The following is a 15,626-nucleotide window of genomic DNA, read 5'->3' as shown; positions in this document are numbered from 1 at the left end:
TAAAGCACTTGTTACTGGTTTTGGCTTTAATGGTTCCTGTGAGTTGTATGCTAAATTTGACGCAAATCGGGGCAATTCACTATTAAACCGATTGCCATACATCTGAAAAAAATATAAATACATGATATTAAAAATACTGACCATCAAATAAAATGATTTCTATTCTACATAATTTATTTCTGCATATATACTTACAATATTTCTTGAATCTATATTCAGCGCTGTTAAAGTTTGTTCAAATGTTTGAGAATTTTTCCATTGAAATTTATTTATATCCGTTATATCAACATTTTTTAATTCATCCATAACACAAATGTCATCGTCCTTAATTACGTGATCCTGAACAGGTGCTTCTTCAGCAACAGCAGGAAATGCCATTTCAATTACAGATAAAATTTTATTGTACAGTGTATCAAAATCTTTATTTTTATATAAAGCCATATTTTCATTGAAAGTATCTAATATTGAGTGGTATCATCAATAGGAGTAACTTCTTTCACGCTCGCATTGTTAGAGTGATAATTGATAGGCACACTATCTGTTGCAAAACTATTGAAGTCTCCAAAATCATCATCAAAACTTTCATCTTTATGTTTTGCTTTACTAACAGGCTCATCATTTATTCCAGAATTAGAACCTGCTTCTGGTTCTGATTGATTTGTAGATTGAAAATCTTGAAATTCGAAATCGTCATCAAAACTTTCATCTTTGTGTTTTGCTTTACTGACAGGCTCATCATTTATTTCAGAATTAGGATCTGTTTCTGGATTTTGATTTGTTTGATTTGTGGATTGAAAATCTTGAAATACAAAATCGTCTTCATCAACATCTGATTTATTATCATATTCTGAAATTGGAATATTTGAAATGTGATAATTTTCTAAATTTATATTCTGGGCTTCATCTACATCATTTATGGTCTGATTCACAGATGTATCTACTGGTAAGTCATAATTTGTTTTCTGTTCAGGTGAACCAGAACAAAACTTTTCCCCGCCACTAAATTCACTAAACGAATCATCATCCTTTTTAGTTATATCTGTTGATTGAACAACTAATGACTTAGGTTCCGCACATACAAAATCATCAAAATCATCAAACCCATCAGAGTTATTTTGTATACAATCTGCATTTTGATAATCTTCTTGTGCATCATTCAAAGCAGTACTATATACATCTGGCTCTGTACAGCTTTTAACTTCAGGAATCATAAATGCATTATCAGTAATTTCTTCAAATTTTTCACTATCATCATCAGAATTAGTAGTTTCTGAAGAAGGATTATTTATAGTTAACCGGTCAAATTTTATATCATTTTCGTAAGATTCTTCATTTTTCAGACACTGTAAGTTATCATGCACAATTTCTTGTGGGGTATCCAAATGTTCAAAATCCTTATCATTATCACAAACGTCATTAAAAGTAGTATTTGTACAGTTGTTCAATAAATTATTTGATAAATTTTTGTCTTCTAAACTTTTTAAAACAATATTTTCATTTGGTATTTCATCATAATCTATTTTATTATTTGTTTTATCCAATTGTACTGCCTCTGTTATTATTTCCGATGGGACATTGAAATCACAAGGAGAATTAAAATTGTTGATTACATTTTCTTCGATGTTTGGTAATTTTAGAGTATGAGAGTTGTGAAAATTTATCGTACAATCAAGATCTTCACCGTTGTATGTTTGTTCAGGTACAGCTGTAATAAAAAAAAAAGTTTATAAAACTTTTATTTAATAAAAATAATATGAAGATTCAAATAGCAATTATTTTCAGTTGTGGTTCAATTTGTATTTTTAATAAACGTTTTATAATTTGCAATAACTTGCAATAAAAAGTATTGCAGCAATGGTATTTGACAAATGCATAAAAAACCAAGGTCGATATTCTTTAGAAATGGATGGACAAAAAGCATTTAATTACTTTTCAAAAACAATAATTTTAAGTTCAGTAGTTAAATGTCAATATAAAACAAGTACTAACCATCATAATCAAAGCTTGGTATAATTTCATCAATAAAATCTTCTGGTTCATCTGAGATATCAAGTGGGGGCGGACTTGAAGATAGTAAAGGTGGAATATTAGCCATCATTCTGTAAAAAAAGTAGTAATGCATATCAAACGAGTATCACATATTAACAAAAGAATAATAAAATATTTACTTCACAAATTTTAACAATATTTATCAGATGACATTTGATATTCGGTTACAAAATTGTATCAACAACCATTATTATATTTGTAAGAAGTCGATTGAGTTACTTACGCTTGTAAAGCGTGTTGTTAGAGTTGATAAAAAAAAATTAGTCAAGGCCTTTCATAAAATAATTGCCGTGCGTAAACTCATTTCAACTATAGCTGCATGATCACGATTTTGACATACATATGGAAAACAAACGCATTACACCTTGCCTTGCCACCTGCCACAGGTACGATCTGTCAACTAGTGCAAACTGTCAAAGTCATGTCCCTTGGCAGCGCTGCCAACATAGACAGGAAAATGGAGAGAAGACATGATGCGCGCGCAATTCGATTCAAATGTATCTGAAATGAAATAATTCAATAATCCTCAACTAGTTGTACGTAGCATTTTGCCTTAAGGTAAATTGTCATGCCGATACATATACATAATCAACTTAGTCAATGAAAATTGAAATGCAGCTATTTATATAAAAGTGAATAAAATTTTCACTTTTACTATCAACTAATCAATGCAATTTCCGAATGACATCTTTCAAACATACTTATTCGCATGAATTAAAATAATCTATTTGACACCATCGGATTCTAAAAATGAAATTTCTTTATATTTTGACTTCAACTCATTCCAACATAGATTTTGATTAGAATCGCTTAATCGTCCATACTTTGGTGATTTTTTCCTATTCAACCATTTTCCTATTAATTCATTTATCGTATGGGTATAATATTTTAGTATGTTGTTTCAAACTACGAAATTTATCACATCTTACAAGGTTTTTTCAGAATCATCAAAGAAAATTTTCAAAATTGAATTGCAAAAAACGTCGACTCGGCAGATCTTCACTAATCACTACGATTCTCAAAAAATTTTTGAAATAGGTACAAGATTGTTTACTTATACTTGGGTGAAAAATTGCACTTTTCTGCTAATTATAAAGAAACGGTTTGGCCGATTGACGCGCAAAATTGATCAACATTAATCCTTATCCAGTTACATCGAATGATCTATAATTTTCTAAAATGGGTCCAGCCGTTTTTTGAGAAAATGTCGACAAAAAAACAAAAATCGGACATACACAAACACATACACTGTTTCGAAATTTGGTCTTATTCGATTCAGTATTGAATTTCCTTCGGCGAGTTAAGAATTTTAATCCTTCATTTTAGCACATAAAGCATATATAACGGTTTTTATATTTAAATTGTTTTTGGTTCAACAAATATATCTTTTGTTCGATCAAAATAACCAAAATATTACTATGCTAAATTGTGGCTAGTGCTGAAATTAAACCACCCCTCTTTTTTAACTTTCCGTAAATAGTTATAGTAATGGGCCGAAAATCGAAAGTGATAATTTTTGCATTTCTCCACGTTTTGAAGGTTTCTGAACATTTTGGCATACCTCATAATCAGAAAAAATGGATGTGAGTGTGTGTGTGTTTTGTGTGTTCACATTTTTTCGTCCACGTTTTCCGGCCCACAGATCAACCGATTTGAATGGTTCAAAAAACATTCGACTTCTATTGATAGGGAGATGTGCTGTTTAGTTTTTGGCAAAGGCAGGTCCAACCGTTTTGGAGATACGGAGCAAAGAGTGCAGAAAATAGTAATCGAGTTTTTGGAAAAGGTAGGCCATTCAGCCATTTCGAAGATACAGAGTTAAATGTACAGAAAATGGAAGTTTTTGAGAGAAATAAGCATCCGATTTGATTGATTCAAAAAACTTTCTGCTCGTGTTGACGAAACAACTTTTTTATATTTTTTGTTGTATATCGAAAATAATTCAGATTTCAACTTTAATTCTGGTTAAAGTTCTAAAGCTCACTTATATACCTTAAGTGAATAAATTTAACTTTGTTAAATAATTGCAACTCGAACATTTCGTAACGGTACGAAATGTTCCAGCAATTTGCCTTACGGCACGATGTCATACACCAATAGTTTAAATCTTTTGAAACTAAAAACAAAGACCAACTACTTCATCAATGCATAAAATATTTCAAATATCGAAATAAACTATAATTCGCCACCTCAAAAAATCGTCTTCTCTGGTTAGATGTTTTGCCCATATGAATATAATAAAATGTCTTATGTCTAAGAATCTCGTGACACACACAATTTGATTAAAACCGATCAAATACATGTGCTTTTAACTTGAGGCATATAAAAATATTTTTATTAAACTGATATTATAAATGATAATGATCCTTATGATGTTTATAATAAAATATAATGTACTAAAAATAACAAATATATTAATTATTTAAAATATACATTTATTTCATTTATGCTTTTCTACTACGTGAATATAAAAAGCTGGATTCTGAATGGCATCTATTGGTTTAAAGTCTCCATAGATGGTATATGTTGCACCATTTCCGAAGATCTCTTTCAGCATTTGCTTGAAAACCGATAACCGATGAGGGTAGTAAGATAACCTGAATTCACTAGAATAAAAAAAACCTTTTTCTTAAATTTGTAACAAAATAACCTGAAAAGCCCTTCCCCATATTGGAGTACGTAATATTAACAAAGAATTCAATTCAATATCGACTTTAAGTACCAAAATTCCAGCGTAGAATAAAAGGCCAATAAAACAGTATATATAAATACATATCTCACCTTATATCTTTTTTATTGCCTGATTTTCCATCTGAAGTATCGATCATATAATCTAATGAAACCAAAGCAGGTTCTCCGCCGACAAGTAAAACTGATGTTTTTATGTCTGCTGTGTGAGTACTCTGTAAATAAAATTCACATATGCGGATAATAAATTTTTTATTTTATTCTATTCGAAATAACGGATTTTGTTTCTTATTACATCTTAGACAATACAGTAAAAGTATATATTTTTTCGCCTGAGTAGATAAAATACGTTTGCGTATAAATATAAATTTTTAGTATATAATTTACATTTTGAACCAATCATATAATTAAGTTTCTTTAATATAATTGCAATTTTTATATCTCATTTTATATGTCCAGTCTAAAATAACATTTTCACATGCAAAACAACCAATATTATTAGCTTTAAAGTCACATAATTCATTAATAAAAAAAAATTGTTTGAGTCAAATCTTGTGATAAATTGAATACCATTATTACCATTGTTCGTTTGAAATATTTTAAGAACAAAAAAATATTTGATGATTGTTGGGATTGTATCAAGTTACAGCCATTGATGCTTAGTATAGTAGCTTTTTTTACAAATTTACCAAAAATTTATTTATATGTCTTCTACTACACTTACGTTGTAATATAAGCACTTCGATGGTGTACTTCCACTGCTGATGATGTGATCGTAGTTCCTGTGGTCAATCAGGAGCAAACCACCAGGTTTGACGCATTTTTCGAAGTTGCGCAAAGCTTGCTTTTGCTCACGTTGGTCCCCATATGAGTCCATCATGTGAGCGAAGGAGTTACCCAAACAAATTACGGCATCAAAACCACCATTTTTCAACATTGGTGCAATGTCATCGAATAGTGTCAACCAATTTGCTTCTTCAATAACTAAATGAATAATTATAAAAATTATATGGTATTTGTAAATATAAAATAACCTTGACCAATAATGAAAATACAATTGGTTCAGATTCTATTATGTATAAAGCCAAGCACATCTAAATAGATGGGCTAACATTGCTAATAATCACTCCATTAAGTGACCTTCTAATCAATGCCATCGAGTGACCAGGTCTGTTGGTCCTGGTCTTTCACTTGGTATACCAAAATAGTACTTACTTAGTACATCAAAATAGTAATTCAAAGACTCACCCCAGTTGTCAAAGGCGCGTTCTTTCCTGCGTTCCCATCTTGATTTTAGCGCATATTTTAACATTTTGTCAGAAGCGTCTACAGAGGTGACATCAAAACCTTCTTCCAAAAGCATCACGGAATCTATCCTATTAAATACAAAAATAGTGAGTATTAACTAATTGTGCGGCATTTTATATTATTGTCTTAAATGAGATCAAATATTTGATTATATTGGTATTGTTTTATTTGTAAAAGTTAGTATAATATCTGATCAGTAAACATAAAATACTGACCCCGTTCCACATGCTACATCAAGTATTTTTTTACAGCCACGTTGTCTAAGTAGACCAACTAAAAAGTTCCTGTAGTGATCAGTTCTGGAGCGTTTGTCACCGATGAAAATTTCCCAAACCTAAATTCAACAAAAAAGTTATTCCTGTGTTATATTTTGATATTTTATTAGCTAACTAAATTACTGAAAGATCATGTTTTGAATGTTAAAATTTGGAAATCTAAATTGATTAAGCTACGAAGTCATTATCAATAACTGGGTGACAATTTAAGACCTCAGTCACAAAGATATTCTTCTTAAATACAGTTTTAAAAACGTCTAGTGAATTATAAATCAGTGGCCAGCTAACATAAGAGAATATTGTTTCTACAGAACGAGGTAACATAAAAGACGTCCAACATATTTATGCCACATAAAATTTTGTTCATAAAATTTTTCCTGGAAAATTGATCCGAAGTAAAGGTGACATAAATCGCGGAATCCTAGTCCTATCTCTATAAAGTTTTCCTGTGGGATTATCTCGAATCAACAGTTTACAACAGTGGACAAAAAATAAGACAATATATCTATCAAGAGTAGCAATCACATAGTATTTGCCAATCCGCCATAATAAAATTTAATGCTTGAATAAAGCAGCATTGTAACAACTACAGTATAAAAAAGTATATAGAGTTATAGTATGATTTTGAAGTACAAAATCTTATAAATGAAAATAATGTTGTAAAATCGAATATATTTATAATTTACGGCATTTGTTATTATAATCAACATAATGAGAAAAATCATTATCAAACTGTAAGCAATCGACGTGCCTTTGAATAGTCTTCCAAGTTATCAACATAAAAAAGGCTTGATCAGTTTTACTAGAAAACGAATTTATTAAAATTATTATATTATGAGCAGCAACCTTACCAATCTTTACTGGAAATGGAAATTAGCTAAATTAGCAAGTTCAGCTGCTTTTATTATATTACTATTATTATATTTATTTTATGACAGGGCCACAATGATTATCTCATAACAATCGTCTTATAGGGAGCTTCTAATAATTACGTGATCGAATTTTTAAGGTTTTTTGGACCGCCCCCCCCCTCCTCTTTTTTTGAATATGTGTGAATTTTATTAAAAAAAATTCAGATAAGAAAGAAATACAAAAATACCAAAACACAAAAATACAATACAAATATGCAAAATACTTACTAAACCCTTTTCTCCTCTACATGATATTTCGTAATTTTTTGTAAAAACCCCCTCCCCCTAAGAACATCATGTGTATAATGGACGCCTCCTAATAAACTAATAATAAATTTCATTAAGTTAGTTTTTTGTAGTCTATATAGCGGATATAACTCGGGCCTGTTAGACTCCGCCCGGATATAACGACTGCCGAATATGACTCCGGCCGGATATAACTTTGGCCGAATATAACTTCGCCCTGATATAACACCAGTCAAATATGACTCTACCCGGATAAAACTCCGGATATAACTCCGTCCGGATATGGTTCCAGCCAGATATGACTCCGCCCGGATATAACTTCGCCCGGATATTACTCTTCCCGGATATAACTTCGAGTTTTTCTATCTAAATTACTCTGCATGGCCAATTTTCTTAATTAATTCATTAAATTTCGTGTATTTTTAGTTACGAAAAAAAAATCAAAATTTAAAAAAAAGTTTTTTAAATGTTTTAATTTTTTTAAAACAAAACTCAGGTAAAAAATAAATACACGTAATATCATACTAAACCCTTTCCTGATGATGATTCCTGGTGATGTTTTGTAAAATCCCCCTTGCCCCTAAAAACCTCACGTGATTAATGCACGCCCCTTATGAATAAATTTATTTAAATTTATGAAATCAGTACAGAAGTTTCCGAGAAAACATGAACATAATCAATGAGGACAAAATTTACTTTAATATGCAAACCTCCATACACACACATTTATAATTTTTGTATCAAACGCTTCAAAACAATTTGAAACTCTGAGAAAACATAAAATTACTGAACCTGATTTTATGAGCAAAACAACATTTGAAAGTTTATAATCAAACGTTCATTATGTGCTTTGTATGAATATTAAAATTGTGAACTCACTATAATATTTATTAAAGTTGTTTTTAGTTGAAGCGTTGATAATTATATTTACATTTCATTCGATAATATTTGTTTGTAATATCGCAGAGAGTTCTCACGACTTTATATTCACAAATTATGTAAAATTAATTCAATTCGCTTAGGAATAAAAATCACGGTATAAACTTTAGTTTATCGTTGGAAAATGTATAAAAATTAATGCTAAATGATATAAATGAACATATGAAAACTAGTGGGGTGTATGGCATCGTGTCTTAAGGCAAATTGCTGGAACTCCCCGTACCGCAACGAAATGATCACGGAATATTAAATGTTTTCATATAGATTTTTATAAATATTGTAACATTGTCTAATATTCATAAGAATTATATAAACTGAATTGCAAAGTTGAAATTATTTGTTCAAAGTATACTAGGACTATAGTCAAAATTAAAAATAAAATCTGAATTATTTTCGATCACACATCCATTTTTTCTGAGGTATGCCAAAATGTTCAGAAAACTTCAAAACGTCGAGAGATGTAAAAATTTTTCAATTTCGATTTTCGGCCCATTACAATAACTTACCCTACGGGAAGTTAATAAAGTTATATGAAGTATATATGTATAAAGAATATGTTCTTATACACCAATGCCTTTATTTTCACAAAATTTTTTACTTATTTAGAAAAAGTGTTCTTTTCCGTGGATATTACTGTAAAATAGATTTAACTAATTGTAAGAAGCATTTTGTCTTAAAACAAGTTGCATAAATTTTCGATACGTGTTAATAACCCCCTTCATCAATAAGAATTAGCTATTAATATTAGCTATTTAGATAGAATTTGCAACTGTTGATTCCGCTTTCATTTATATCTTCAAACATACTTATAATATCAAAAACAGTATAAACTAAATTAATTTATTTACACAATATCATTTCATCCATTTCGGCCTCCAGAAATATATTTAAGTTGAGTATAAACGTAAACTGTAATCAGTAGCTACCTAAGAAACACTACAGAACGTACAGATGCTTGGCCATAGATTCTGATTAGAAGTGCTCAACTACGCGGCGAAATTTTAAACTTGAATGAATTTTTATAATTTAACCACTTATTGTAGGTCTTTGATATTTTAGTATGTTATTCAAGTCTAAGAAACATTTAACTACGAAGAAACGGCCGAAAGATCTTTACCAACAACTTAACAACAACAATCAAAGCGATTCCCAACTAATATCTATCGAACAGTGTTGAATTTTGAAAATTGGTTCAAGATTGTAGGCTAAAACTTTACACTTGAAATTTTTACACTTTTATGCATTTACAAAGAAATGGCTTGGGTAATCGCGCAAAACTGACCAACGATAGTCCTTATCAATTACAACGTATGGCTTTTAAATTTTTGAAATCGGTCCAGCCGTTGTTGAGAAAACGTCGACGAGGGGTTAAAAATCGGCTCACATACATACATACACACATATTCTTTCTAAATTTGAAACTATAAAGACTGGAAATGTCGAGTAAATTTAAAATTAGCAAATCAAAGTTTTTTGCAAAAACTAACTTTTCCTTCGGGAAGTAAATTATGCAGGATTAGGTTTTCATTGCAATTTGCATTAAATTAATACCTTAGCGGCTTTTCCATCGGCATATTGATCACGAACACCTTCAGCCGCTGCGCCGAGCGATTTCGTGTGAATCACATTTTCAGAATCTCCCATATTTCTAATAATATTCTATATATGAACAATAAATTCAAACCAATATATTTAATATAAAATTGATCAATAATTAATGATTTTTTTAAAGTACTTCTCGACCAACCTTTAATTTTAATTAATTTCCTAAGAACGTCGGCGAAGTACTAACCTACAGTTTTGACTTTGGGTGCTCTATTACAGTCGATGTCGTATGATGACGTTGATAGATAAGAAATCTTGTTTTTGAATTAATACATTCGTGAGACAATCAGTAATATTTAGCGAGATGTTATGTGCAGAAAAAAATGATCCGGATTTATTTTCAGACAATTTTATATTTTTTGACCTTTACTTATTGGATAATAATGTGCATACTCATTGACACGAGAATAAAAATATGTACATGTATCAGTAGACACAGTCACATATGTTTATTCTGAAGTCTGAACGTTTGATATATAAACATCCTTTATTTATGAGACTAATTATTTTTTTACATATTTTTGTATTCCGAGTCATGTGGAATTTTTTGGGGTGTTGATTTACATCATGTTTACATACAATTCATTTATCATAAATAAAGCATAGTAAATGAGTGATATTTAAATGTTCAATTTCACAATGCGGTATAGTTTGAGCAATTATATAAAATATTTCATAACTAGTAAAGAATTGGCATAAAGTACTATACAATGCTAAATTTGTGTCAATCGAATTCAGGAGCTAATTCTCCGGTAAACAGAGGGTTGTTATGACAAAGTTATGTTACGCTCCTTTTTTCATATAAAATAGTACTAAAAACTGTCAAAATGCTACATTATGGCTGTGCGATTAGATTCACATAAAACTTTATTTCATATATGTGTTATAAATGCACATCAAAAAGATGCAGTTGTGATTGTTTTTTTTAACGTTAGTCCGTTTTATAGGCTAGATTTTATTCCTAAGACACCTGACTGCACAGCAAATACATAGCATTTTGACGGTTTTTATTACCATTTTATATGAAAAATAGCATAAAATAGCGTTGCCATTGAAACGCCCTGTTACGGTCAAGTTTGCCAGAAAGTTGGGCTCTCAAAATTTTTAGTTCAGCACAATATCAAAACATCGAATTGAAACATTTGAACGATAGGTCTTTAACATTTTATGATTTTTATTTAGATCATGAACTCTATCGTCATGTCAAGTATTGTTAAAAAGACAAAATAATTTTTACAACGACCTAGAAAAGGTCTCTCCGGTCTTTGATGCAAACTTATGCCTTTCGCATAGTTCTGAATTTTTTAACACAGTTCGGGATTTTGGCTAAAATGTGGAAGAAAAATGTTGCAACTTTCTGGTATTTACAGAGAAACGGCTTGGCGGATCATCGCGCAAACGCGACACTAATCAGCAGATAGACAATCAGTTACTTAGAATGACTTTCAAATCTTTGAAATCGGTGCAGCCGTTTTGGAAAAAACGTGTAAGGAGAAGTACATATTTCTGCCAATCGCTAAGAAAATATAACATAAGCAAGTCGCATATTTTAGAAACTTTTTTCTGGGCAATTAAAAAAACTATATATTAATAATAATTAAAAATATCTACATTATATCAATAATATGTTTTTCATTCCGTATCAATACGCAACAAAAATATTTTCATGCGATATATAACCATGAGAGCTTTAAAATATTATTAATGCAGAAATCAAAAATATTTTGGCTCAAAGGGGAAATGAATAGAATTACATCCGTTTTATAAATTGAAACGGAAATTATTCGAAAATATTTAAAATTATTGAAATTACTTTTATATTTTATTTTAAACAGTTTGTCAATGAGAAAAGACCCGCTTAACGCTGTTTCGTTTAGCGCTATTTTCGCTTATAGGTGTTTTATTTCTTTATGAAGGTTCTCCAAAATATAGTTAAAATCTTGGAAAAAATAATAAAATTAGGGAAAAAAAACAGCTGGTTTGTGAAACAAACCAACCTAGGTCGTGGAACAAATAGTTGTAAAGCCTTGTCAAAACACTTACTCTTTCTAATGATTATCTGAAGCAATTAAATAAATTTCACAGAAAAGCACAAAACAGTTTCAATGGTGTTTGTAAATAAGTTTACAGAAATTTATTGAAAATTTTCTTTCGTTATTAGTTTATTCGCTTGTGAGCACTGTTTTTTAGTTTACGAAACCTAATATAATTTATAAGTATAGGTTAATTACGTTATGTAATTATGGCAATTTTAAGCTAGATTCAATAGCTGTTGTTATTAAAGCTCTATCAAAGACACATGTGGATGGTTTTTTACATATGTGGATGGTGCAAAAGAGGCAAACCGAACCTTTACCCTGGAAAGGTGTAAACAATAAAAAATAGTAAATGAAAAATAAATCAAGTTAACAAAAGCAATTTTACAAGAGATAAATTAATAGTTATTCGAACTCTCCCGATAAAAATTTCTGACGAATTACCAGATCCATATTACATATGAACATATGATGCAATCTTTGTAAAAAATGTACTCAGAAAATTTATATTTTGCATTGGATGAATATTGTATTAAATTATTAGAAGAAATTTTATTAATTACATAAAAGGTAAGTTTTATTAAATTTAAAATTCACTTCATATCATCCAGGTTTTTATATTTTTCTTTCAAAAACTAGCTTTTTGACTTTTGTCTAACTTTTAGGTGACAATGCTCACATAAATTTCGATTCGCTGGATCAACATCCAAATTTTAACATTTCTGTTTCATCAAATTTGTAACATTTTAAGTGCATGTTAAGAATTATTAAAATAAAATTACTTTCAATCACAAACATTATTTCTATATATTGTAATCTTGGAAGTACTTGAATCGGAATTGTACCTACTATTGATTTACAGCGTGTTCAAAGTTATGTCATTTGTGGTTGTAGTTTGAATATTTGTGGCTCTAATGGGGGCACCCAAGGGGGTTCTTAGAGCTTGATCAAAGTACAGGTTAACCGCTACACGGCCATAACATGTATCTCATTTAGAAACTTCAGAGGAGTGCCTGACCAGAAGTAGAATCGAACCATCGACTAAAACCGAGAACAAAGCTCGTTTAGTAGGTATAGTAAGATAATCTTGTTTACTCCGGAGCAATTGTTATTGTCATATTATTTTGGTTTTGATTATGGGATTCTATAGTATATATTATAATAGATAATATATGTATTTCCATCACACGACCAATTTGTTAAAAAAAGACTTCTTATATTCTTTGATATATTTACAACACAATAAACATTTGAACTGATTGTGAGTAAAATGTACTAGTAAAAATTATGTTATTTTTTACACGATTTTTTTTATTACGAAATTATTTACGATTTCACCATTTTACAATAGTGATTAAATGCCGACTTATGATTTGATGAGACTTTGCCAAAATACTTTAGTAATTTTTTTTTAAGGAGAGCTTCTCAAAGTAGACCAATTTTGAAAGTGTTAAATTTGTAGTTTAACGAAAAGTCTTAATTCTTCAAAACTCGTAGTATCTGTGTCATTATTGTTGACTGTGGTCCTAGAAATGTTATGTAAGGTTATGGATCTAAGTTTAAATGAACAAAATTAATGAAAAACAACCAAAATAACCAGAAAAAATGGGCACAGTTTCACCTAAGCTCTAGTTTGCACTTAAACGCTTATAATTTTCAAACTATATAGAAAGATTTTTTCCTAATTTTTTTCATGTTAGTTACGATCTATACTACCACAACATTTCGCCTTGATGTTAAGCTCTGACATACCCTGTATACTATAGCATTTTTTTTTATTTGCATAGTTTTATTGCCAATTAAAATAATATACCCTTTTAAAGACAATTTGCTGGGTGTTAATGCAATTATAGCAAATGTTACAATTTTTTAAACAAATTTAAATATATTATGATTTAAATAGACATGTTTATCATAAAATCTATATATTCCAACGGTATCGATTCGGTGCAAAAATAAATTTGGTAACCTGATAATAATTGTATTATTACCTATGGTATAAGAATATTGTATAGCACTCTAGAATGTTATAAAAACAAAACATTTTTTTTATGTTTATTTAAATTATATCACAATTTAATTAATAGCATTTTCCACTAAAGAATCTGTAAGCAATCTGTAAACTATCTGAAGTTATAATATGTAACTTCATTACCAAATATGTTGATATGATTTTAAATACGGCTTGCTTATGAATAAATAAATAAATAAATAAATAAATATTTTTAATACATGCTATAGTAATATAATATACTATATCTAGTAATAAACGATAATCAGGGATGGAAAACCTCAGACTATATACCTCAGAACAAATCGCAAATCGATAGTGATAAAACAACAATTCCTTATCGAATTTACTAGGACCAAACGCTATATATGATCTATGTTAAATTATAAATAATTGCCAAAGTATTTAGTAGTCATTCACGTTAACTAACTATAAATAATAAACCTTATGCTAATATACAGCATATTTAAAATATCACTATAGTTTTTTTTCCAGAATGATTAGATGAATACCTCAGTAAAATCTATCCTCTACAAATTTAATTAATATAGAACTTAGCTTTTTCCGTGGCTCAGTAGTAAGAGCTTTCGCCTTGCGACTACAAAATTTCAAGTTTGATATCAAAATTTCATATTTGATACTTCGGACTGTCATGTATCAACAAGTAGATATTCCTATTTTTTACTCAATATTCCTACTTTTTCATTCGAAAAAAATAATTAAATTACATTTCCAAGTTAAAATATCCCTTCCCCGGAGTTCTTGTATACAATTAAAATATATATCTTCAGTACAGGCATGGTACACAAGAAATTCTATTAATGAAATATATCAAATGTAGATAGACCAACTGTTTCTGTTCAACAAAAAAAATATTGAGCTGAGCCTATACAGTTTTTGGTAGCGTTAAAATGATCGTGGGTTCAGAGCTATTGATTTATTCTAATAAATGTATATTTTATATATTTTTCGAAACGCTACTTCTAGTAGCTCAGAAGGAAATTTTCTGTATCAAACAAAAATCAATTTTATAATCATTCCATTATAAAATTGCGAAAAAATGCCGGTTAGTGTATTACTGGTACCTACAGTGCAATATTAGTATCTCGATAATATTAGTCTAAATAGATTATCATCTTCAAGATCTACAAATTTGCTCTTATAGTTTTTATACATTACATTTACTATTCGGCGTATTTGCTATCAGTTTATTAAAAAGATTCTCACATCGTCACGTCAATTAAATTACCACTTATTACTAGGTACATTTTTTATAACAAATATGGAAAATAATTATTGAACAGATAACTTCTTATATCACGTTAACTATTATCTTTCCTAACGAATATCATTAAAACTTAGTGTTTTGTTTGCGGTCCAGTTATTGATAAGAGAGGTCAAACAATTTTGATAACTTGTTTTGATCGTATTCTTGTTTAAATGAAATTCTAACTTTACTTGTTTACGCTTATAATAAAAATATTCAATTTCAACCATTTGAATGGAAACTCCTCCTCCCTCGAATTTGATAAATCTTATTGAAATTTGTTAAAAAAAA

General features: G+C 29.5%; 2 protein-coding genes across 3 annotated transcripts; both read right to left on the bottom strand.

Moving 5' to 3' along the window:
- Positions 1 to 458: 458 nt before the first annotated feature.
- LOC113386077 lies at positions 459 to 2,276 on the bottom strand. The gene is made up of 3 exons (XM_026623885.1): positions 2,169 to 2,276; positions 1,990 to 2,099; positions 459 to 1,705 (listed from the first exon to the last, which is right to left on the bottom strand). Exons 2-3 carry the CDS (start codon positions 2,096 to 2,098, stop codon positions 459 to 461), a joined length of 1,356 nt encoding a protein of 451 aa, XP_026479670.1. The 5' UTR covers position 2,099; positions 2,169 to 2,276.
- Positions 2,277 to 4,449: 2,173 nt separating this feature from the next.
- Positions 4,450 to 10,110, bottom strand: LOC113384692 (glycine N-methyltransferase-like). 2 transcript variants are annotated; one of them, XM_026622440.1, is made up of 6 exons: positions 9,968 to 10,110; positions 6,261 to 6,379; positions 5,986 to 6,113; positions 5,462 to 5,721; positions 4,871 to 4,952; positions 4,450 to 4,674 (listed from the first exon to the last, which is right to left on the bottom strand). In XM_026622440.1, the coding sequence occupies exons 1-6, from the start codon at positions 10,058 to 10,060 to the stop codon at positions 4,490 to 4,492; spliced, it is 867 nt and encodes a 288-aa protein (XP_026478225.1). In that variant the 5' UTR covers positions 10,061 to 10,110; the 3' UTR covers positions 4,450 to 4,489. The 2 variants fall into 2 exon arrangements, with proteins under 2 accessions (XP_026478225.1, XP_026478224.1); XM_026622439.1 differs by having other exon boundaries at positions 4,453 to 4,655; positions 4,831 to 4,952.
- Positions 10,111 to 15,626: the final 5,516 nt, after the last annotated feature.

This window comes from Ctenocephalides felis, unplaced genomic scaffold (assembly GCF_003426905.1).
Source record: "Ctenocephalides felis isolate EL2017-DRISC unplaced genomic scaffold, ASM342690v1 CF-g0.4_SCAFFOLD_03571, whole genome shotgun sequence".
NCBI classification, from domain to species: Eukaryota; Metazoa; Arthropoda; class Insecta; order Siphonaptera; family Pulicidae; genus Ctenocephalides; species Ctenocephalides felis.
Note: the sequence above shows the minus strand (reverse complement) of the source record. Positions and strands in the feature narration are given on the sequence as shown.

Coding starts and splice junctions, on each gene's coding strand:
- LOC113386077 (XM_026623885.1), bottom strand. CDS start 2,098: ATGATGGCTAATATTCCACCTTTACTATCTTCAAGTCCGCCCCCACTT. Junction 1,706..1,989: donor ACCAAGCTTTGATTATGATG/GTTAGTACTTGT, acceptor TTTTTATTACAG/CTGTACCTGAACAAACATAC.
- LOC113384692 (XM_026622439.1), bottom strand. CDS start 10,060: ATGGGAGATTCTGAAAATGTGATTCACACGAAATCGCTCGGCGCAGCG. Junction 6,114..6,260: donor GATGTAGCATGTGGAACGGG/GTCAGTATTTTA, acceptor TGTATTTAATAG/GATAGATTCCGTGATGCTTT. Junction 4,656..4,830: donor GGCAATAAAAAAGATATAAG/GTGAGATATGTA, acceptor TTTTTATTCTAG/TGAATTCAGGTTATCTTACT.